At 39.4% G+C, this 24642-nt stretch overlaps 1 protein-coding gene across 4 annotated transcripts in view; it reads left to right on the top strand.

Moving 5' to 3' along the window:
• Positions 1–24642, top strand: part of tanc2b (tetratricopeptide repeat, ankyrin repeat and coiled-coil containing 2b) — a 141168-nt gene that overhangs the window by 23610 nt on the left and 92916 nt on the right. For all 4 annotated transcript variants that reach the window (XM_063894055.1, XM_063894056.1, XM_063894054.1 and 1 more), the window contains one exon: positions 11587–11691. In XM_063894055.1, coding sequence (XP_063750125.1) covers positions 11625–11691 — 67 coding nt within the window. In that variant the 5' untranslated portion in view covers positions 11587–11624. The remainder of the gene's footprint in view (positions 1–11586; positions 11692–24642) is intronic.

Genomic DNA, 24642 nt, shown 5'->3' with positions numbered 1-24642 from the left:
AAAGCTGGATTTTTTTCAAGGCAAAGCTACATGATAAGGTAATTAAACAGGATCGAGCTTAGGTTCTATTGATATTGTGTTTTAGTTGTGCAGCTTAATTAGCCCTAACCAGTTGACACAGCATGACCGGAGCTTAAGGGGCCCCTTAAGTTCCTGAGCTGGGGGGCATATGCCTGCTTTGCCCTGTTTGTAATCCAGGATTGATGGAATTATCCGTGTCTTCTAGTAAACACAATCTAGAGGTACAGCAAACACAAAAAAATAACTCTTTACTCTGGTGGGAGAAAACCCCTACAGCGCTTCTCTGCCCCAAATACAGCTTAATTACACTTAGGCATGGGACGATATGAACATTTCTCTCACAGTTTTGTCCTGATATTAATCAAAATATGTCAAAAGGTCCCCTACTATATAAAATGCACTTTTCTTCTGTCTTTTATACATAAAGATGTGTCCCCGGTGTGTAAGGAGACTCACAAAGTGTCAGAAAATACAACCTTCTCTCTTTTCCTCCTTAACCACATCTCTAAAAACGGGGGTACAAACGAGCTGATCCAGATCTGCTGCCGATATAACGTCATATCGGTAATGTGGGCTGGCTTTACATTGAAATCCTGGCAACGTCCCACCCACGTGACACGTCTCAACCTATCATCCGCAATATACAGCTGAATCTCCTCGCGCAGCACCTCTGTGTCTCTTTGCAGATTGTCTGCAGGAGGGACTGAGAGTGCTCTAGTGGTAAACACTGAGAAGTGTTTCAGAAATAATGCTTGATGTGGTTTGGAACATAATATGGGGTTTATTCACTGCAGCGTTTAGCTCAATCTCCCCGAGAACTGCATGCGCTCCAAAGGGGCGTGGCCAGCTTCAGCTCAGCTAAAATTTAAAGCGACAGTCACAGAATCAGCACTTTTGGAACAGGGTTGAAATAGAGGGGTATGATGCATGCTACAATGGACAATCTGTTTGGTATTTTGTGCAAAACACTTCATATGTATGCGTTGTATATATATTTCCCTACAATATATTGTTCAAATATAGCACAATAGGAGACCTTTAAACGAGAACCAAAACAAAAGTGGAATCAATTTATGTTACATTTAGTCTTTTTTAATTAAAGAACAGGTCTAGACCTAACTTTTTAAATGTAAAGAGACCAGAAATAACATTCCCCATGAGCAAGCAATGTGACAGTGGACATGAAAAACAGGAAGAAACCTCAAGCAGGACCGGGCTCAGGGGTGACGGCCATCTGCCTCCACTGGTTCGTTAGGAAAGAGGGGGTGGAGATTTACCGACATCTTTTTTTATGAGCATCCTTTTTTTCCCCAAGGATTGTTGCTCCATTTTAAACTTACCTTCGTAGAAATAATAGTTTTTCATCCCATTACCCTATTGTCTCATGGAGTGTGATTACAGCTCATCAAATATGAGACTACATCTATCAAATGTCACAGTACACTAGAAAAGTAAATCCAACTGAAGTGAATGAGATCAGTAGATGAAACATGACCTCACCCTATTTAATTCCAATAATTTAATTTCAGCAGCAAGAGACACCGGCTCATTTTTTAATGCCTTCATCTCCATGCAAATTTTCACCTCTGCCAATGTCGATTACCAGCGTTAGTGTCGTTCTGCAGATTGACCTTCCCTCAGCATGTCAAGACTCTATCTGCCCCTTTAAGCTGTCTGTCAAACATTGGACCGTTCTTCTTCCTACTTTATATTTACGATAGGGATCAGAGTGCGAAAGACATACCAATGGGAGCATCTGAGAGGATTTATGCAAAACAACATTTTCTGTGTATTCTACAGCCTTGATGATGGGCATGTCCTTGTCATATGTAAGCCACAACAATAAAAGACTATTATTTAGATCAGGCTTATATTTATCATTCCATTAATACAACTCCTGGCACCGCTGCTCAGACTGTCAGTGCAGATGGTGCAGCAGCACTTCCAAATGACCAGCAGGTGTAGCAGTGAGGTCTCTGCATGGAAAGATTGGAGAATGGGAGTGGAGAGAAGCAGCAGTCGACCTGTCATCAAATTATCCCTATCTCTGGGCAAATACAATAATAAATACAGGGTTTTTCCTTTCACATCATCACCTAGCTTGTATAAATGGTAATCTTTCAAGAATGCTGGGAATATGCTGAGCAGCTACTTCCTCCTCCAGCATCTTCGTCTCTTTCTACCTGCTCTGTGGCAAAGCTTCGAAAGGTTTTACACTGACTACTGCTCATACGAAAGCCTTTGTGTTATTGTTCACAACAGCAACCAAACAAGAGTGAGGCAGCATCAAAGTGGCACATTCACAGCATATTAAAATCAGAGCTGAGCTGCTGCTGTTGTCACTTTGATGACTGCAGGGGAAAAATATTCATTAACCACTGACAAATGCCGAATCCTGCACTCTCTGCCAGTGAAAAGATTACCAATAAGACACGCAATTGAACTTTCAAAAACTGTGGTCATTCATGCTCTGAGAAAAAGCATTTAATTCTCTTCTCATTTCTGCTTGGGGACTTTTTGTTCACCTGCCTACATGGTTCACAGTATTTCAATACAATAGTTGGTACTGCAAGAAACCCATTAGAACAAATGGGGAGAAATAAATGCAATCATGCCATCCTTAGTTTTGATCCCTTTGACTCAAGACAAAAGTTGACACGCTATTTCAGTCACTTCTTTAGAGTGGTTCTGAATAAGAGAGGGGTGAGAGAAAGAGCTTTAAACTGGGCATAGATTTGGGGAAGGAAATGTGTGCCAGTTGGCCTGTGTGGGAGGACTTCTGTTTCCCCACAGGGAGATGACAACCAAAGCACATTGTAATTCACTTGGCTGTCTGTGGGCTGTGTCGGTGAGTTGAAGAACAAACACATCAAGCCAAACTTTGCCTAAGCAGTATAGACTTTAAGAGCCATCAAGAAAGACATTTCTGCTTAGGCCTTTTAAATAGTTGGCCCTGTAACTTGCAAGGTCACATAAACTGGTTAGCCAAGCTTACAGCCAAGAAATGGAAATATTCTATCTGATTGAACTCTTGGAAACCTGTCACCTTTGCTCATGGGCATTAATCTCTCAAGGCCTAAGGTTACAGATGGTGTTCTTCCATTGAGACTAAATCACAGCTTGTGTCATTGAGAGTTGATAAGTTACTGGTTTTCAATTTGGTTCGTAACAGAAAATGTTTATTTTAGGAGCCCATTCATTTTCTGCATACTGGAAAAATTGCAGATAGAGTACTTTCAAGTTTAAAAACATCTGGACCAAGTCAAGTAAAAAGTCTGACAAAAAAACAACAACTCAACGAAATTGAATGATGTCTCTTTGGTTGCTTTTGGGTTAAAACAAAAAGTTAACTGCTGTGCTTAAAGGGACACAATTCAGTACATTATGCAGGAACTCTGGCAAAGTGTTTTAATCGTTTTAAGCAAAGGACCCTTAGGCTCATGGGTATCGCAGTACTTTTGAGCCCTGATTGCCTTTAAATGAAGTTACACATCTATCAGGTTCTGCTGTGTTGGAATATTAATGATATAAAACCAACCTTTCAAATGGGAACCTATTGTTGGAAGTAGAGGCTGCCTTTCATATAGCTCTCAAAATGTCAAAAGAAACAAATGTATACTGAATAAGACGTTGGAAGCCGTTCCCATTTTTGAAAAATTAAGCTTTTATGTTTGGCATCCAACACTACTCTTAGAGGGTGATTTGAACATACTTTGTGTTCCTTGTAGAACTTATAATAAAAAGCTGATAAGCTGTTAGATAGTGATCTTGGCCACCCTGGGATCTAAACCTGTCGCATCTGTGACGGATCGTATCCATATAAGGTGTGTCGTGATACAGATATCACCACCTTCCCCTGCAAAGCAATGAGTGTGGGGGCATTAATCTAGTTTTATAAATAATCTATCACAGGGCAGGAGTGAAACTTTGTTACCAGCGACCTTAAGTGGTTTCTGCATCGCCCTGTGCAGCTCTCACCTTGTGAGCCGCAACCCTGACACTTCCCCTTATTGATATCAGTGTGATTTATGGAACTCTGCTCCCCTGGCCATCCTCAAACTGTGGATGGGCGTGTGATTTATCCCTGTCTGATGCTACAGGGTGTTTACTGCGGGAGGAGGCCTCAAGCTAGGGTCCTGTTTTGAGTGAGAATATTTCCTCTGCTGTGCACCTCTGCAGCCGGTTTTTATTTTAATGAGGTCTATCTGCCACTATCTTCTGTCCTCGCTCTTCCTCGCTGAACCCTGAAAGCAACAGTGTATCTGAACAAGTAGAGGAAATCAATGGATCGGGGATGACTCAGCTTCAATTATACAGCAGTTTCAAGCTTCCCCTGGCACTGTTGTTATTTGATTAGGGTCGGACATTCGTGTTTTCCAGTCAGACCGCCGGATTCAACTATAATTACTCCAAGAAACGTGTGTCCCTCAGGGCTAAGTCCATTCGTCGTTCACGCAACTGTTGATGCTTCGTTGTGCAGTGGCTGCTGTGGGATTTTCTATCTTGTAACAGGCGAGCCTTAATTACACATTTTAACAGAGTTTCCTATTATGTTTTTTATTATATTTAATACTGGCAAATAATGCAAATACCAAACACGACAATGATACATTACATTAATATATCAATTTAGGGGGCAGCATCTTGCCCAAGGACATTTGACATATTGACTGCAGCGCTCTGGGGTTCGATCCCTGACCCCTACAGTCAATATGTCAGAAGTATACAACCATCTTACTCCTGAGCCACAGCCCCAATAATACCATGATCCTCAAAGGGTTAAAAAATAAATCAAACAATTTGGAAAAAAGTGAAACTAATAGAACCTCTCCAGTAATGCAAATGATTAGGTTGACACTACCAACATTGATAAAAGCTGAAATACAGGACCGGTATATTGCTGTTTTTTGAAATAGCACTTATAAGAGCAAGTGTTTATTTACTAATACATTTTGAAGAAATTGAATCATATTCTGAAATATCCTGTCTGGAAGATCACATTTTATTGGCAGGTTCTGAAAAATTGTGCTGGAGCCCCCATCTCTATTAAAATCCTCCATCTGCTGTAACTTCCTTGTTAAAGGTAATCACAGTAATAGCACTCCCATGGGAAACCGTCCCCTCTAATTTTTTGATTGTGTCTGTGTGGCTTCCTCTCAGATGAGTTTTAATTTGGAGGCCAGGGGTAACATGAGATAAATCCTATTGGACGCCCTGCAACCCTGGCCTTTGCCATCGCTGGCCCCATTAAAGGATACTTTATTGATTGCAAATAAGCTTGGGGATTAATGGATGGTCACGTCGGACCTCAGACCAGACTCAGGCTCAGAGGGACACTCTGTGTCTGCTGCCAGATGGATTTATTTTATGTTTTAAAATTAAGATGGGGCTTAGTGATTAAAAGTTAACTTCATTCTACAAGAGGGATTCAATATTGGGAGACCTACAAGCTAATCCTCTAATATGCCCCTTATAATGCCATGACAAAGTAGCAATTCTTAGAGCAAGGCTTAAAGCTAAACCTACATATTTAATAAAGCTAGTTATTTAATGTAGTGTTAAAGCTTTTCACAAAGGTACAGTATCTGCCGGGCTAAAAAATAATATTTTGGAATGTTATAGTAATACATCTCACACAAAATAACCATTTGTATTTGAATAACTCACTCCGAGTTACCATTTTTTATTTGCATGTCTCTATGGTTAACAAACAGTCCAAAAGAGAAGAAAAACCTGATGAATGTAAACGGTATAGCCAACCTTTAACAACAGAAAAACATATAAAGTATTTATTTAAAAAATATGCACCAATGCATCAGTGAGACATCGACATCGGCATCGGCCGATGTTAGCCCTATTTACCACCATCGGTACATCGGTAAATAAGGTGACATGCGCCAATAGCAGTCACCGATGTTAAAGTTTTGCTCCATGACCGGGAGAAGTCACGTTAGCGTTGTTGCTTTTAAATCTGACGGACCAAATCTGAAGTCAGGGCATAATTGTGAAGGATTATAACTGACTGAGGCTGCAGGACTTCCGCCCCGTGTAGCGGGTGTCTGCAGGATCGGTAAATGAAATTCAAAGTCAAAAGTCAAAGTCAACTTTATTGTCAATCTTTCGTCCATTGTCCATAGCAGGCGTAAAAAGTGTCTAGTGCAAATTCATCATTCAGTGTTCTTGGGAGGCTGTCGTTTATATTTGTGACTTTGTTACACAGCTGCTACTCCCGTTAACTTCCAGAAACTTACTATGGCTCGCTCAACCCCCCTCACGCTCGCTTTACACACGTATCCCCCACTCTCTCTCTTAAAGGGTATTAGTATACCCTTTAAGAGAGAGGTATTATGCTACTATTACAGTTTACATAGTAAAACATCGGCCATCTGCAAAATTGTTATTGTAAACATCGGAATTGGCCGTCATTTTTCCAATAGGTGCATCCCTAATTTGCAGATTAATTTTTAATTCATCCAGTTGTATGCACATTACTTCACCAAGAGATGTATTTTCAGTGAAGCCTTACTGTTCAAAAGACTTGTGTTTAAACAGTCTCAACCCTGGGTGAGTAATTGATACACAAATAGTGATTTTGTGGGTGTAGTATTTAGTTTAATTCAGCCTCAGTGAAGCTTACAAATGAACCAAGCTGTGGCTGTTTCATTTTTCATCAGAACAAACAAGTGTGCCTCATTCGGGTGACCAGAGCAGATGAAAGTGTCTCATCATGCAGGGCCGCTGAATGTGCCTCTAAGTGGTTTTTAACACACTGGAGGAGCATTATGCTCGAGCTGTGGAAGAGCCTGAGATGGGCTGCATCCGCTTACGCACATTATCCGTGAAAGCATGCTGCTTCTTGGCTTCCCTTCACAAAGGTTGGTACACAGGGTCAGAGAGAGTGGGAATGAGAGATGTGTATGCTTACACCCTCAGATGAAGCACTGCTTGTACATGGGTACATTTTAGTGCCTGTCTCTCTGTGGCGACCTGCGAGTCTGTGCTTACTTGCCTACTCAGTATCCTGTCCTCTAAGGTTTCCTACATTGATTGCGTCCTCTAGAAACCAACTGAAAAATCTCTCCCTATTTTCTGCTCTGGCAGTTAGTAAACCGCTACAGCTTCGCCTAGTTAGCTTAATGCTATACATATAGGAGCAGATTTATCGGTCTTCACTATAGAGTCCTCTGTATTTCATCCTTTCAGCCGCTCTACGGAGAGCTGACATGCAGCTACAATATGCACCTACTGAGTCATGACTTTTTAAGATTATGATTTAGTATTATAATCACAGAATGCCTCCTGGCCTGTGAGCTAACCAGACCAGACATAATAAGCTGCTACGTGCTCATATTTTATGCTGAGGTGAAGTTGCGGTGAGTAGCACGGATACTCGTGTTGCTGGCCCTGCGCCGCCGGGACTGTATCACTGGAGATTAGCATGCATGCCAAATAGATCTGACCCATTGTCCCCTTACACTCTCTCACCGCTGTCTACATCTTGTCATTGGAAGGCACATGATTCATACCAATGAATTGATTTCAGACAGAGGGAAGGACTTGCGTGGTTTTACATCATATCAGCCCATAATATCACTGTATAACCAGAAAAAACACAATAAGTTCAGCTTTCAAAGCTTTGTAAACTATTGCAAATTAAATGTTATTTTAAATCTTATGCTACCATGATGTCCATATCAAGTAAAAGAAACGTCAAGCCATTGATTCTTACTGTTAAATATGTATTCCATATGATCACTGTCATACCTCAAACAAGCAAACTTGGGATGTTGGGACCCTGCTATAGGACGAAAGCAAAGCAACAGAAAACTAGATAGATGGGTAAAATGTATTAATATATTATGTAGCTTGGCTTTACAGATAAGAAATACGATCAAGATAATTTGAACAAGTTGTATCTGATGAAGTAAAATTGATTAAATAAACATAAAACTTCAAAGCCATACTCTTTCCTGTCCACAGCTGCTATTTGTACTTATTAACAAAGGATTTCTTAGTGTGTATGAACAAGAAAAACGAAACATAGCTCAGTCTACAGGTTATAAAGTGAGTCCCTCAGTCTTGGAATAAAACAAAGCTTGCACATATTCAAGCCACTTCCAAAGTTATCGGCTAAAACATTGTTGATTGCTGGGCTTGCTTTGGTCGTTTGGAAAATTCTATCATATCCCCTTTATTCAACATCTCACACGAAGAAAATCAGGCTCAATTTATTAGTAAGTGTAGATGTTTTTATTTCTACAAGATTCTTTCAGTTATTCACTTTGAACATATAATGGAGGTGTTAATTCAACATTAGAATCTAGGTGGAAATGAACCTTTAGCATTTGCAGGATGATATTTCATCAGCAAGCCTTTGTAAACGAGATACAAGTGGCCTTGGTGCTGCTTTGTTCAGTGATTTTACATTATTATTAAATGTTCTGACCTTTGTGACACATAGCACTCACAATTACAACACAATTCCCTAAATCAGAGTTGTTCCATTTGTTTTGAAGGCATATTTGCCTGAAGCATCAGTTAACTCAAACAATCATATCAGCTGCTGTTAAGACATTTACAGACAGCCCTGTGGAATACTCTTCTCTTTACTACTCTAGAGAACAGCAGCATCAGGATCTGAGCCAATAGTTAAAGAGAGAAACGTCAGCCTTTCCTTGTGGATCCACTGGCTCACTTCAGGTCTCATTTTTTATTTAGGGGAACCTGTCACAATATCTGGGTGACACTACACTGCTTGTCAACTAGTTCAAAAAGGTTCATATTTGTTGTCAGTGATCCCTCTAAATCAGAGGAGTTAAGATGTGTTGAAATGAGCTGTGGAATAATAATCCTCTGTGATACAAAGTGAACTGAATCCATTCAAAGAAGAAAACAATGAAAATGTCATAACCTTACTTTACATTGCTTTGATATGAACATTTACTGACACAGTTATTGGCTATGGAGAGAACTGCTGTCAAATGTGTGTTTAAGTTCACATTGCCACTCATACCCCACAAATGAAATACATCTATTGTTAAAATATAATAACAACATATAATACTTAAAATGGAAAGATATTAGGAATATTAGGCTATATTTATGGCTATACCAATGAGTAAATTCTTGCTTAAGTGTGCATGGTACACTAAAAAAGTACTTCCATATGAAGAGGCAAAACGAAATGATCAGCTCTGCTTCCCTTTAAAACAACAAACTCAGCTGGAGTCATCTCCCAAAATGAAATGATCTGAGGCTAGGGTCTGTTTTTTTTTGTCAGGCTACTGTAGCTCCTTGTCAATTTTCACATTTTATACATCAAAATTGACTTTCAGCTCTTTCTCTTTGACTTTCAGCTCTTTCTTTTTCTCCTAACTCCAAATTGGCAACCAGGACTGCAATCTTTTTGAGATTTGCTGTCTGGAAACTGAATTCTATAAATGGACCATCAGACTCCTAGTGGTGTAAAAAAGGTTGTTGAGGTCTGGAGGTGTTGGGGGAGTTGAAAGTTTGACCTCATCTATTTAAGTGAAACCTTCATTACGGTACAGTGTCTTAAGCCTAGCGGTGGGACCAAGTCATTTATTTGCTAGTCCCAAGTCTTTTGAGTTTTGAGTCATATTGCACTGTTCACCAAATTTAACCCACCTGTTTCTGATACTGCTTTTCATTTTGTATTGACCGATTGCCTGGTTTCTTTGGAGAAGGGCCAGGTCTTTTCAGTAGTTTTGAATTTTTACACAAAAACTGATCTACAGTACGATTTGATCCAACTGCCGCTCAGTAATTTAAGTGTTGGTTCTTCATGGTTCCCTCCTGCAACTTGATTTGTGGGTGTCTGATTAGTTCAAGCAAAAGCAGGTTTGGGACATTTAGTGTTTACTTGCTGGGAATGAAAAGTGTTGAATGTAGTTGATTCAGGGATGTATGGAAAATGATTGATTTATGGCACACTTTTAAAATAAATAGTGTTAATCTTAAGCCTGGGGGAAAGTATAGAGTATTTTTACGTTAACATCTTCAAGGCCAAATGAATTCGAAAGTCAAAGTCAAAGTCTGCTTGGCCTACCCTTACTAATGTAATGCGGATATACCATTTGTCTATTTGGGCTTATGTCTACCTAAAATGCTCAGGAAATTTCTTTTGAAGAAGAAACATTTCATCAATGAATAATTAAAACCAAAGATAAATGTTTAATGTCTCTGTTTCGTCCCACCTGACTATAATATCATGCGTTGCATCATGGTCATTGTGCTCTCCCCAGTGTCTCTCGTAGTTTGGGTAGTGTTATGATCCTAGAAGCCTTTTAGACCCCCACTCGGGGTCATGAGGGGATTGTGAAAAACATTAGTTAAGCAGGGATGGGGGGAGGGCGAGGAGGGGAGGAGGGCTTTTGGAGAGCTTTTCCATGTCTTCTTCTTTGAGGTTTCTTTTTCTTTTTTTAATTGTTTGGGTCCAGAGCTAGCTTCTCAGCTGGAGCTTGTCTGTGGGGCTTTGCTGAGTCACTCCAATCTAATGGAGAACATCTGCTGCCTTGCTTTTTACTACTCACAGCAGAGATATATGTGCCTGTATGGGGGGAGGGGTGTGGGGGGGGAGGGGTATAGGGGGGGAATTAGCGGGATAGAACAAGCTGCAGGCAGGAAATAAAGACAATGTTGTGGTTTAAGGTGCCCTTATCTGTCGGCATTGTCACTGCTTCTTTGTACTGAAACCCCCTCCTCCACTGCCTGTGCTTTGATGATACTGTACAGTACATAGTTTGTGTTATCTGTGCCAAACTGCTGTTCTTCTTTTTTTGTTGGATATTATAGCCTTGACCTTCTAAAGTAGAAACATATTTTAACCTCACTTTTATAAATATGAATTGTTTGCAATACGTTACTAGATACATTGTTAAAGCCAATACTTGTAAAACAACATGAAAAAGACACTGCACAGTTAGTTTTTGACAACTTGAAATATCCTAGATTAATATCAGAGTAAAAAAAATTAGTGCATTTAATTTCAGTCAATGTTTTGATTGTCCTTTAATCATTTTTATATAGAGAAGAGTTTGATGGCGCCTTATAAGATTGATGATCTAAATAATTATAATGGAGAACTTACCCAATTTAGAACTATCAGTAAAGGAAACAACTTGTGCCATATTCGAGTTATGAGGTTAAAATGTGCACTGAGAAAGGGCTTATCCCAGTTTCTGATTAAGTATTTACAATCAGAGAAACGTACCTTAAATTAAATCTCGTTGTTGTTGTGGGCTTTAGAATATACTACTAGACATTTATTTTACAATTTTTGTAAGATCTTATAGATCAATCGATTGAATGAATAAAAAATCTACAGCTTTTTCAACAATGAAAATGATCAATCAAACATTAAGCTTTTTTTGGTAGGAAGAAGTGGTTAATACGTTTGTTCTTTCTGGTATTGTCCCTAGTTTTCTCGTATCTTATGTCTCGAATAAAGTCTGCATGGAATTCTATTGTAACTTTCATCAGCTTTGTCTCACAGTAGACAGTTGATGAAATATTAATGTTGACTGTCTTTTCTTTTCCCAACAGATCTTTTTGTAGTGTAGTCAAGGGCATCTGCTGCAGTCATGTTTAGGAACAGCTTGAAGATGTTGCTGACGGGAGGGAAGGCCAACCGCAAGAGTCGCAGCAGTGGTGAGTCTGTCTTCTGATGCCAGCCTCAAACCGTGTCATCTGCCTGTCAGCGCGCAGGTGTTCACTAGTTCTGGGTGTATTTTAGGAAGCAGGAACATGCTGCTTTCAGAAGCTGAAAAGTATTTTGGTTCTTAAAGACCAATCTATGACTATTAAAGACCCCTTTTTTTTTACTTAAAATAGATCCAAACCAGCTCATCAGTTCTGATGCTTGAAAAGCTTTACTTCCTGTTGGGACTCAGTAGATGTTTTTTCAAATGCTATACTTTGAAGATTTTTGCTGTTTTTAGTGCTCAAGTGCAACGTAATGCGAAGTGTTACACTATCAGTAGCCGGACGATGCACCCATAAATGTCAAAAAATTGAGTGATGAACGCTGGACACTCCTCACACTAACACTCGCCATCTTGGCTACGTAATGGAAGTCACACGCCCGCCTACGATTGCGTTTGCTTCGGTGAACACACCCCTATACAAATAAAAGTTATACATGTTTGTTTTTTTGACAATTTAAGTAAGATAATACTATAGTGATTTCAATTTTTTTTTACGGTTAATTTAGAATTCTGTTAGGATTTTGTACTGCTAATGATATTTGCTAGCTAGATACCTAACAGTGGCGATCGTCACTTTCAGGGAGACAACTCTTATTTAGTCAAAATGAACACATGGAAATTGCAGTGTTGACCTTACATTTTCAAGGTCTAACTACAGATTTTGTTTCCTTTCTTGATTTGTTAGAACATGGTGGTGTGATGTTTGTTAGGCGAATGTGTCTGAAATTTGTAGAGATTTGACAAATTATTCATATAAATTGCATAAAACCATGGACTATACTTAAAAATGGCAGGCCTTTTTGTCCCTTTTGCTTTCCATCATTCTTTGACAGTTACATTCAAGTGTTACATTTCATTTGATTTGGTATCTTTACAAGTCTTAAATTGAGCGAACAGCAAAGAAAGTTCTCACCCTTTTGTCTGTGTGCTTCACAGACCAACATGTACTTTCCCCCACAGTCAGGTTAAATAACCTTTAAATCACAGCAGCCGTGTTACACTCGGGTCTTTGTTAAAACCACATGAAGCCTTTTTTGTTCCTACACATGCATTACTGTCACTCAGGCTGTTTAAAGCTCTCACTTAGAGGAGCAGGGCTTTTGATGTGTTAGATAATCCCGGCCAAGAGCAGCTCTTGGGAGATATTCGGAGTGTTCATTTTGTAACAGCGCAGTCACTCTTATCTAAATCTAATACTTTTCGGGGTTATTGTCAAGGCAATGCGACAACCTCCTGCTCTCTTATTCCTTTTCTTTTCTCCCCAGAATAGATTCTGTATTATGGTATGAGAAGGTGCAGTCTGAGGGCTTTTGTCCAGCTGCCCACTCCATCTGCAAAGAAAAATGATTTTGTAAAGCTAGAAATATCAACAGTACATTAGGTCATTTTTTGGTCTCTTCTTCAGACAAAAACACAAAGATGTGTTAATGAAAATATTCTGTGCACTGAATATTGAATTGAGCCAAATCCACCCATTCACATGTTTATAAATATACTTCACAGATATATAGTGTGTGTTACTTCATGAATCCATTGTTACAATAATGTCCTTTCTGGCTAGGCTTCAGTTCCTTGTTGACATTTGACTTCATTGTCAGGATCACACATACTTTTAAATCCACTTTAGTTCTCATGGAAGACATCAGCTTTCAAACTATAACTACATTTAATAATAGTCAGTAAAATTAGATTTTTCTCACAGGCGACATGCATTCATTAAATTACATTTCATTTGGCTGACACTTTTATCCAAAGTGACTAACAATAAGTGTGAAAAACATAGAGATTCAAACCCCGAACAACAAGGAAAGTGCAGATATATATTCAGTTCAAGCGAGTCATACCATTGTAAGTGCTTGGGTATTAGTTACAAGGCCTAAGCTAACTATTGTTGTTTTTTTCATTCATATAAACACTACATCCCCAAAATAGGACAAAAAAATAAGATTGCCTTCCAATTTCTGCTTCAAATTCCTTCATTTTGGGCAACAATAATCAGAATCAAACTACATCCTGGTGGGACTCCTCTTCAAGTAATTTATATACACTTAGAATATAAACATTGCGTTTGTTATTCATTCATTTATTATGAGATGTCCTTCCCTACAAGGCTTCATGGCAAACCCCTTCCTCCTCTGCGCCTTCAGTGTGTTTGTGTATTTGTGTGTGAAGTTGAGACTAGATCAAGCAGCAGCGCGTGAATGGAGTACCCTCCAGTGTTTTGGTATCTGTTGCTGTCACTTTTTCTTCCTCCCAGCAGACGAGTGATGATCTCACAATCTGGCCGCTCCACTGTAACATCTGTATCCCGCAGTTTCCTACAGTGTGCCTGTACACACTCTGATAGAGGCACACACTGCTACTTTTAATGTTTATTTAAAGACATAATTTACACATTTTCATTATAATTCCCACCTGCTCTCCAAGGACAACTGGAAAGCTGTTTTCAGCAACTCTGACTTCTCTGCTAGTGACAGACAGGGAGCGCTAGTGTGCCACAACCCATGCCTGCTGCTGGGGGAGTAGCACTGAGGATTTGCCAGGCTAAAAACTGGTTGAGTGTGGATGCAATAGCTGCTGAAATCGGTCTTTAGTTCAAGTGTGAATTATGAGATGAGACAAGTTCTCGGTGTTTGATGCAGTTTCAAGTGAGCTTCAGGAATGCCGACGCTCTTAAGGGGGAATATAGCCTCTAATCTGGAGACAACAGATGTCTGCACTGGAGGCATTGTATCAGCCCGAAGTTACTAAGCTGATGAATGGCATTTTTTAATTGAATAACATAGATTAGCTGCTTTGATTGCGATGATGCGGAATTGTTTAAATCTATATTGCAACACTCAGGTTACAGGCTGTTGATATGTATATAGCAACTACTGTTAGAGCCTGTTTGTCCTCAAACTGCTAATAGTAAAGATAATAGACTTATATAAGACTCTGCTTCACTGTGTTGTCCTTTGAGACACATTATCACACCTGTTGTTTGTTTGATTTTTTTCTGAACAAAGGCCCAACAAGCTCATGGTTGCCCATTTGCTTTTGCCTGGTTTAGGTTCACACTGACGCTTTACAAGACAACAAAACAAGAGCAGTAAGCATCAATTATATAGACTGACAGAACAGTACTGAAAGGCTTGAAGCCAAAGATGCACTTTGCTTTGTTTGCGTTTTCTTCACGTCTATTCATTTGATTAAACCCAGTATTTCACAGTTACAAGTAAAGACTATGCTACAATTAAATTATGAGTATGATAGTCATTCAGAATAAGAGTCCAGAGGTGGCTGACTCTGAATAACTCTACAGCATTGTAAAGTCACAATTTTTTAAAGAAAGATAGATGTCATTATTTACAATATTGTCATCATGTTCTTTTCTAACAAAGTTTTCTGCTTCCACCCATGTTCATACGGTTAAAAAACAACCTTTTCACTGCGATCAAAAAACTGTTAGTTCTCCTACTTGGCACAAAACAAATCAGCAAAATAGCACAATCAAAACCTAATCTGAAAACCTCAATAGAAGCTACTAATGTAAAAACTATTTAGTACAGCCCTAGGATTACACCTGTTTTTTTTTTTTTATTAACCCACGTGGTGAAATCAAATTTCAGTTCCTGACAACAAATAAAGTTCATTTTACTGCACCTTTAAATCTTTATTCATCTACATTGTGCGTGTTTTGTCCTTAGACACTATCATTAATAGTTGAGTCACTCTGCCATTTCTCTTACTCCTACACACATTAATCAAGACTCCTCTTAAGATCTGAAGTGAATGTTCACTGAAAAGAATGTGTAATCTCACACCCTGAGATTCAGGCAGTAAAAACAAAAGGACAAATACCTTGTATTTACAGCAGCAGTGATATCACATTCATTCTGAGCATTCTTGTCAAGACACCAATCAGACTTCAACCAATGTATGTATTTAAGGGCTTTGTTTATGACAGAGCAGCCCCTTTTTGCTGTAGCCTGCAGCAGTTTTATGTACCCGTCTGGAAAGCCAAAATGTCATTTAATTCTCTCTGATATCGTATTGTGCCTCAGACTTTCTAGCTCGAAAACAGAGGAGTATAGAGTCGTTGGTTTCATTTTTGTGGTGCGAGGGGGTGGAATTTCGACTGCCATGTCCTTCTTGCTCCAATCAGTGGGTCTAGACTTGAAAGAAAGTCAACAGCCTGACACTGCAATTACAGTTTATGGCATTGGCTGATTGGAAAATGAGAAATGGGGTTGAAAGGTTGTGTGTCTGGACAGCTAGAAGCTGCATGACTAATAAGCAATGAGAGAGATGGGCTTGAGCGTGGCAGTTGAGCAGACAAGATGTAGCTTATACACACTACCAACGCACTTACAAGAAAAATGTATTAGTCTATCTGTTCAACACTTAGCAGCTGCAACTAAGAAAAGTGGGGCTTCATTTTTGAAATGTTCACTGCTTGGTAGCTTAACCTATTATAATTTATTATAAACCAAGTCAATCATAGCACGACCAAACCCTTTAAAATATGTAATATGTTATGAAGTGTAGTAAGAATGACAACATTTCCCTCTGTGATCTGAGAAAAGTAAAAGAAAGTACCTCAAATTGTCTTTAAGTACAACACTTTAGTATAAAATGTGTTATATTATTTAGTGTAGGTTTTGTGTTTTTGTGAGAGAAATACCATGTCATGATGACACCAGGAAACAGGAGGCTCACAACGACTAGAATTCGGCTTAGAGAGGGAAAATTCACTGGGGCCGCATGTGTTGCATTAATAGCGAAACAATTGTTGCTCCAATGGTGAAGTTGTAAATGAATTTACTGAATGTCTTCCGTACAAACGGACGTAATTAGTCTTGAGCCCTCTTGTTGTACCTGTGCATCCTGCAATACAGTAGAACAAAGAATACGTTCACGATTTCGCATTTACTTGTTACCAAAGTGTTGGTTCTCCTGACATCCCTAATCTCTTTAGGCCTCTTTATAATGGAGTATGCTCTCCAAAGAAGAAGTCAAATTTTAAAAGAGAATAATGCTAAAATCACTTAGGGATGGATATACTAAATCTTACAGTTTCAAATAAATAGTGAAAAGGCCTGCTATCAAAAATGTCAGTGCACCCTTTTTTTTCAACGTTTCTTCCCTTCAGTCTGACTTGGAATGTTCCAGTAACTCAAAGTCTGAAAGGCAGCAGGTGCTTGACAGGAATCAGATCGGTCCCTCTTATCACAGCGCTCTAATTGAAGGCTCATTTTCCACAGTGGCAGAGAAATCTAATTAGAGATCATCAGATCGGCAAACATGCTTCGAGTTCTAAGGCACAAGTCGTATCAATCGTAATTATTGTCAATGTTAAACTGCAGATAAACCAACCTGCAAGATATAATGTAATTTCAGAAATATGACTTTAATATACCTTAGAAAATACAAGATTAAAAGCGTAAGGGCTATTTTATGCCTTAATTTATTTTGTTTATTTGTTCCCGAATGTCGAATATTGATCTAAATCAGTGAAAATGCATCAAAATATTTTCAAAATCAGTGAGTGACAAAATTAGATATAAACATTTGACATGACATTTGACATTTTTCATGATGCTGCTTGCTTGACTTGCGTGTGTTGCATTTTTTATTATTGTTTAATTTTCATTGTGTAAATTCTAATAATCATATGGATAATTAAAGTTAGGTAGCAGGATTGTGGTCTTAGTTATAATCACCAGTATTTGGGACAATAATTCATAGATTTGTAGGGGAAACATTATCATAACTTTCACATTTAAATAAACAAAGCAGTGCTTGCACTTTTTATGTTGTGTTACATACTTGCAAATTAACATACAGTGGGGCAAAAAAGTATTTAGTCAGCCACCAATTGTGCAAGTTCTCCCATTTAAAAAGATGAGAGATGCCTGTAATTTTCATCATAGGTACACTTCAACTATGAGAGACAGAATGGGGGAAACAATCCAGGAAATCACATTGTAGGATTTTTTATGAATTAATTGGTAAATTCCTCGGTAAAATAAGTATTTGGTCACCTACAAACAAGCAAGATTTCTGGCTCTCACAGACCTGTAACTTCTTCTTTAAGAGGCTCCTCTGTCCTCCACTCGTTACCTGTATTAATGGCACCTTTTTGAACTCGTTATCAGTATAAAAGACACCTGTCCACAACCTCAAACAGTCATACTCCAAACTCCACTATGGCCAAGACCAAAGAGCTGTCAAAGGAGACCAGAGACAAAATTGTAGACCTGCACCAGGCTGGGAAAACTGAATCTGCAATAGGTAAACAGCTTGGTGTGAAGAAATCAACTGTGGGAGCAATTATTAGAAAATGGAAGACATACAAGACCACTGCTAATCTCCCTCGATCTGGGGCTCCACGCAAGATCTCACCCCGTGGGGTCAAAATGATCACAAGAACGGTGAGCAAAAATCCCAGAACCACACAGGGGGGACCTAGTGAATGACCTGCAAAGAGCTGGGACCAAAGTAACAGAGGCTACCATCAGTAACACACTACGCCGCCAGGGACTTCAATCCTGCAGTTCCAGACGTGTCCCCCTGCTTAAGCCAGTACATGTCCAGGCCCGTCTGAAGTTTGCTAGAGGGCATTTGGATGATCCAGAAGAGGATTGGGAGAATGTCATATGGTCAGATGAAACCAAAATAGAACTTTTTGGTAAAAACTCAACTCGTCGTGTTTGGAGGAGAAAGAATGCCAGAGTTGCATCCAAAGAACACCATACCTACTGTGAAGCATGGGGGTGGAAACATCATGCTTTGGGGCTGTTTTTCTGCAAAGGGACCAGGACGACTGATCCGTGTAAAGGAAAGAATGAATGGGGCCATGTATCGTGAGATTTTGAGTGAAAACCTCCTTCCATCAGCAAGGGCACTGAAGATGAAGCGTGGCTGGGTCTTTCAGCATGACAATGATCCCAAACACACCGCCAGGGCAACGAAGGAGTGGCTTCGTAAGAAGCATTTCAAGGTCCTGGAGTGGCCTAGCCAGTCTCCAGATCTCAACCCCATAGAAAATCTTTGGAGGGAGTTGAAAGTCTGTGTTGCCCAGCGACAGCCCCAAAACATCACTGCTTTAGAGGAGATCTGCATGGAGGAATGGGCCAAAATACCAGCAACAGTGTGTGGAAACCTTGTGAAGACTTACAGAAAACGTTTGACCTCTGTCATTGCCAACAAAGGGTATATAACAAAGTATTGAGATGAACTTTTGTTATTGACCAAATACTTATTTTCCACAATAATTTGAAAATAAATTCTTTAAAAATCCTACAATGTGATTTTCTGGATTTTTTTTTCTCATTTTGTCTCTCATAGTTGAAGTATACCTATGATAAAAATTACAGGCCTCTCTCATCTTTTTAAATGGGAGAACTTGCACAATTGGTGGCTGACTAAATACTTTTTTGCCCCACTGTATCTGTTTTAAAAAAAGTTTAAACTTTGCTGATAACTCTCTCATTCTGACTGCAACGATCAGGAACATTTTTCTGTGAGCAGAGCAAACATTTGAAATGTCAAGAACATAGTGAATCATTTTTATTTAATTGTTGGAAGCCAACATGATTCATATTTAATAAGTTGGGCTGCCCTAGGTTGGTCTGACACTTACTCAGCCTCATTTTGTACACAGATCCAGTGTAACATGGACATTTCTGTCATACAAACCGAAAAGTTAAGGTTTAGGATGGCAATTATTAAGACTATTATCCAGTCTTTAAAATAAATGATATGTTTCCTATCTATGAGCCGTTTAATAGTATGGACAATCCTTCTGTATACTAAAAATCAACCAGGTATGTCCAGATCTACCATTTGCACCATTATGTAGTTTAATTTTGCTTATATGTATTCATCAATGATTCCATCTGTTCTGTAGTCAGTGTGCTGTAAAATCTAATAAATTCAAAGGAAGCACATGAATATGCAGATGCTGCACATTTACATATATATTGCTACTACTTACATGCAAAAAAGGGATAGAATATCTCGCGAACATCAGTGACTGTGCGTAGAAATAAATCACTCCACCTATCAGAGAGATGGAGGAGGCTGCAGGAGGAGCGGCAGCAGCGGCAGCTTAACATGAACTGAGTCTGGCTCATCTCCACAGAGCGACAGATTGGTACCTACTGCTCCACAGAATGTCCTCTTCCTTCCTGTATTACTGAACCCAGGGAGCAAAAGAATGAATGGAGGGATTTCAGAGGACCAGGTTTTGATAACATGTTAGAACTCCTGCAGGGGATACCTTATTTAGCCAATATTTGCCCCATTCACTACAGATTACAAGATGATAAAGACAAAGGAGGTAGATGCTATATTTTATGGCCACAACTACCTATTATTTTCACAATTTATGCCAGATTGCCAGAGATATTCATTTTAAAATAACATTAAAAAAAAAAAGCAGAGAGGAGTTTTTGTTACCCGAAACAAAACCTTGAACCATTAATCAGATTTCTTTCCCATCTTTTCATTACTTGGATTTGTATTCAGTGCAAGTTTATTAAATATTATTTCTTTTCCATCATTCTCTGTTAACAACCTTTTATCTCGCACAGCCCATTAGAAATCTCTGCATGTCTTAATTCCCCTTAAATGTGAACAAACGCAGACTGTAGACAGCAGAGCAGACAATGAGTGAGTGAATCAATATGCTGCACAGCTGTCGAGAGCAGCTTTGACCTTTGGTTACTAAGGACGGCAACCTCTTTGAGCTTCACAGCAACGTGTCATTTAGCTTTCCCTCAGCTTTTGACATTTGTTTCTGAGGTGCTTTATGCAGTGGTGACTGAGCAACTGTGCAGCACCAGGAACTATCTGCCGGAGTGAAGTTATTTTGTCCTTATCTGTTTTCCTTATCCACGTTTGAGACATAAAGAAATGTCAGGAAGTGCTTGTTTTTGGCTCTTTAGTTGTCGATTTCAATAAGGGATATGCAAACACATTTCTATTTACTTATCTTTGCGTCCATTGTTTTTCTTTATTTTTTTAGTGTCCAAGATTTTGAGGATTTACCAATGTTGTCATATATAAGCATCTGCTACCTTTAGAAGAGTGTTGCTCCCAAGGCCTTTTCTTAGCACTGCCTTTTATGTGGAGAGCTTTGTTCAAATAACAAGGTCAAAGAAATAGATGAGAAATCAAATAGATTAATATAAGTAAAGTGGTGGATAGTGGTTAGATTGTTTTTTTTGTTGTATTTTTTGGGGGCTTTTTGCCTTTAATCGGAGAGGACAGTGGAGAGTGACAGGAAGGTGGGAGAGAGAGGATCCGGAAAGGACCACGGGTCGGGAATCGAACCCGGGTCACCGGCATATGGTGCAGGTGCCGCAGCCATTTGCGCCACGGCCGGGGCCGGTTAGAGTGGTTTTGATGAAACACTGTAATAGAGGTCTCCAAAGCGCACTGCCAGCGTTTTCTGCTCAAATAAAAAGCTATGAAGAACCATTTACATTTGATCAAGAAAGCACTCTTTTAGGAAAACAAAAAAATCAACCTTCTGTCTCATTTTGGCTTAAGAAATGGTGGCCCATTGATCCCAATTTAGACTTTGAAGACACTTAATTGGTTGTATGTGATTAAGTTCTGAAAAATCCCTTCATTGTCCTGTACAGTCTGGAAAATCACATCTCTAGTTCTTTATTTACACACAACACTACTCCAGCCCACATATAGTATATAACCTATGCTAATAATAAACATTCGCCTCCAATGTAGGTTCATGTTATCATTCAGAACACCTAGGTAAGAGCACTTTATAATGGTTAGTACATTCAGTGCATCTGGAGTTGGCTTTTTTAGTATTATTTTCCTCTCCTTCCAAAGAAGTCTTCCCTCAGTGAGGACCTGATGTTGAGGGTGACATGAGTGCCAACAACAAAGGTCATCAATAGGAAGACCTCATCAGCCTGCTCCCAAAACAACACAGATCAGGAGAAGTTGCTCCCGGCGACAGGTCACAGAGGAAATAACCGTTGACGAACAGGTGGGCGACGAGCGACCGGTGAAGCTGACAACCTCATCGGCGGGCACCTGTTGCCTCGTCATTGGGTAACCATAGTTACAAAGCTGTAGCAAAACGTTAGTGGGCTGAAGGTCAAACACAATTCAGACAGGACTGTCGAGAGAGCTGGGGGCCTGAAAGTTGACTTGCCCGAAGTGTCACCAGTGGCACTCTCCTATCTCGTGGAGTGTGGGAGGCACTTATTGGGCCCATCATTATGGTTCAGTGGTGCCACTTAATGCACATTCTGCCCTCGTCACAGCCACCCATGTGCCTCTAGTGGATTATCTCCTTTGGGTCCCCCAGGCTCAAGAATGTGACGCCCTGAGACCTCTTCTAGGATCCTTTCTGAGTGTCATGTTAAGGCCAGGAAGCAGGTCCAGCTGAAATCAGGAGGATTCTGCGGATCATTGCAACAGCATTTATTTTGCTTCTCCATAAGGAAATCAAGTAATTGTACTCCACAGATTACAACGATCGCAATCAGATCAGTGGGATATAGCATTATTTCCATCTGACCACCAAAGAACAGGGGCCACTGAGATTTTCCCCCACTCTAGGTAGCTGTTTAACTCCTGTATGGAGTAAATCAAAAATAAATTAAAAGATAAAGATCATGCAACAATTATTTTTCTTTTATAGCTCTTTGAATTGCATATCTGTTGGTTTCAAAATGTTGGGTGGACAAGGAAAGATGTCACCTTGGTGTGATTGGCATTTCTCGCAATTGCTTGACATTTTAAAGACTTTATTATTTATCAGTTAATCATGAAAAAGGATCTTTGGCAGCATAAGGTATTAATGTTAATGCTGTACACACATGAAGAGCAAAACATGAATGGTGCTTACTCCAGCTGAGATGTGGTTTAATTTCCTCTTAAAACATTTAGCAATGTGTCTCCATGCATAGGCCTTTTCCACAGAAGACATTTTGACAAGTCAAAACAGGAAAACCACAGGTGTACATAGTAAATTGAATGATAGTTGGATCCCATTTCACTGCTTCAGTTTCAGGGTCCTGGTGTTGTGCAGGCTGTCATCCAAACAATTTCTCCTTTCCAAGGTGTGAAATACTTCAAATTGGTATGTGAGCCTTCCTTCAAACCTTGGTGCTTTCAATGTTCATAGTGAGGGTTGGAATATAAGTGGGAGTCAGCAGGTAGAACCAGTTCAGTAATTTATCAGAACCATATCATTTATATCTTATATATTATTAATATCATTCACAGTAGATTATCAATATGTTTTCTTGCCAGATTTACTCCAGGAATGCAAATGAAATTGATCAGATGGCAAACCCACATGGTGCAGAAAAAACAAAAGCTTACTAAAAATGGTTAAATGAACCCGACATTAACCTAACTTTTTTTGTTGCATAACCCTACAATGTTGTTTCCTAAGTCAAAATGCTGTGCTGTGAATAGGCCTTTTCCCTTTTTCCTCAGTACATGCAGTACTTTTAAGAAAACCTTAAAGACAGTATACAGTTATTGCAGTATACAAAACCCCGCCATACTGTCAAGTGCGTTCTTTGCTCTAATAGCTGGTACTCAATGCTGCCAATGGTACTCAGCTGCATATTGTTCCTTTTGTATCACCACGCTGCGTTAATCACAGTGAAGCACATCTTCTTGCTCTCTCTTTTTCTGTTAAGTACACTCTGATGTGTGAAACATGACATGAATCATGTCAGCAGTCTCAATTCTGAATTCTGAATTGCCGTCTCGAATCTGAATAAAAAGGCTTTGATGCATGTCTAAAATATAAGACTGCCCACAGCGGGGTCTTGAATATTCTGCTGACACTGACATTGTTGTTGGTTTGACGGTTGTTCCCACAATGTTCTGAGTAGCTTATCTCACTTTGTTGAGGTACAGTGACATATAAATGAAGGCCAGCAGCACAATTGTCCACAGTTGTGTCTCTCCCATGCAGCCCTTTAAAAAAATCAACGGTACATTCTAGTTCTAGCAGTAGGGAGTGGGCTGCGTGATGTGTAGGTAGACAAGCGTGGGTCTAACCCCTCCTCCACTCTCTGATCACAACGTCAATAGTGGGAAGTCTGACTCCTGTTCACTCTGTCTCACTGTGTCCCTTGTATTAGCTCTACTCACTTTCCTGGTACCACTCATTTCATCACAGCATTTCCATTTATTTCATTTCCGTTTCTTTATGGTTTTTCTTTAAGGCCCGAACCGTTGCCATATGAGAGCATTTGATGCATCCTCTCATCTGATCATTTTTACGGAATCTTTGTCAATTCTCTTCTCTATAGTAGTGCTGACAGCTTGATTAAAGGGACGTGTTCATGACTGAGGCGTGACTGATATTCAGCAGTTGGTGTTACTGTAACCTAGATATGATGTCCCATCTTAGGTGGCAACTAAGCAGGGATATTGTTGGCAGTTTTTTATGGTCATGGTAAGCGATAGGCCTTGAACATGTTAACACTACTGAGACTACTGATGAGTGTATGTGCTGTGTTTTTAAATCATTTCTCAAGTCCAACCATAAATTAACAAATCCCTGTGTATGTGTATGTATCCTTTGCAAATCTTAAGAAATGTTCATCCGATTAACTTCACACTTAGCGGGTGTATTGTTGAGGATCCAACAAAGTGCAATGTTGAATTTGGTGCAACTTGGCCTGATATTTGTGGCGTTATAGAAACAAAATTAAAATGCTGGCGTATATTCAAACTGAATTAAATAAAATTATGAAAGCAATCATACCTCTGAAAAGGCAGAGCTGTCCTCCAAATTGTTATTTTACGAATAAAAAAAGACAACTTTATAAATGTAGCAGGACACAGTCAGTACAGATAATTATTTTAAAAAATGTAACTCTGGGCTTGTATTTGCTGGCAGCAT

This window comes from Eleginops maclovinus, chromosome 10, assembly GCF_036324505.1.
Source record: "Eleginops maclovinus isolate JMC-PN-2008 ecotype Puerto Natales chromosome 10, JC_Emac_rtc_rv5, whole genome shotgun sequence".
NCBI classification, from domain to species: domain Eukaryota; kingdom Metazoa; phylum Chordata; class Actinopteri; order Perciformes; family Eleginopidae; genus Eleginops; species Eleginops maclovinus.
The sequence above is the reverse complement of the archived record's forward strand: the minus strand, read 5'-3'. Positions and strand labels throughout refer to the sequence as shown.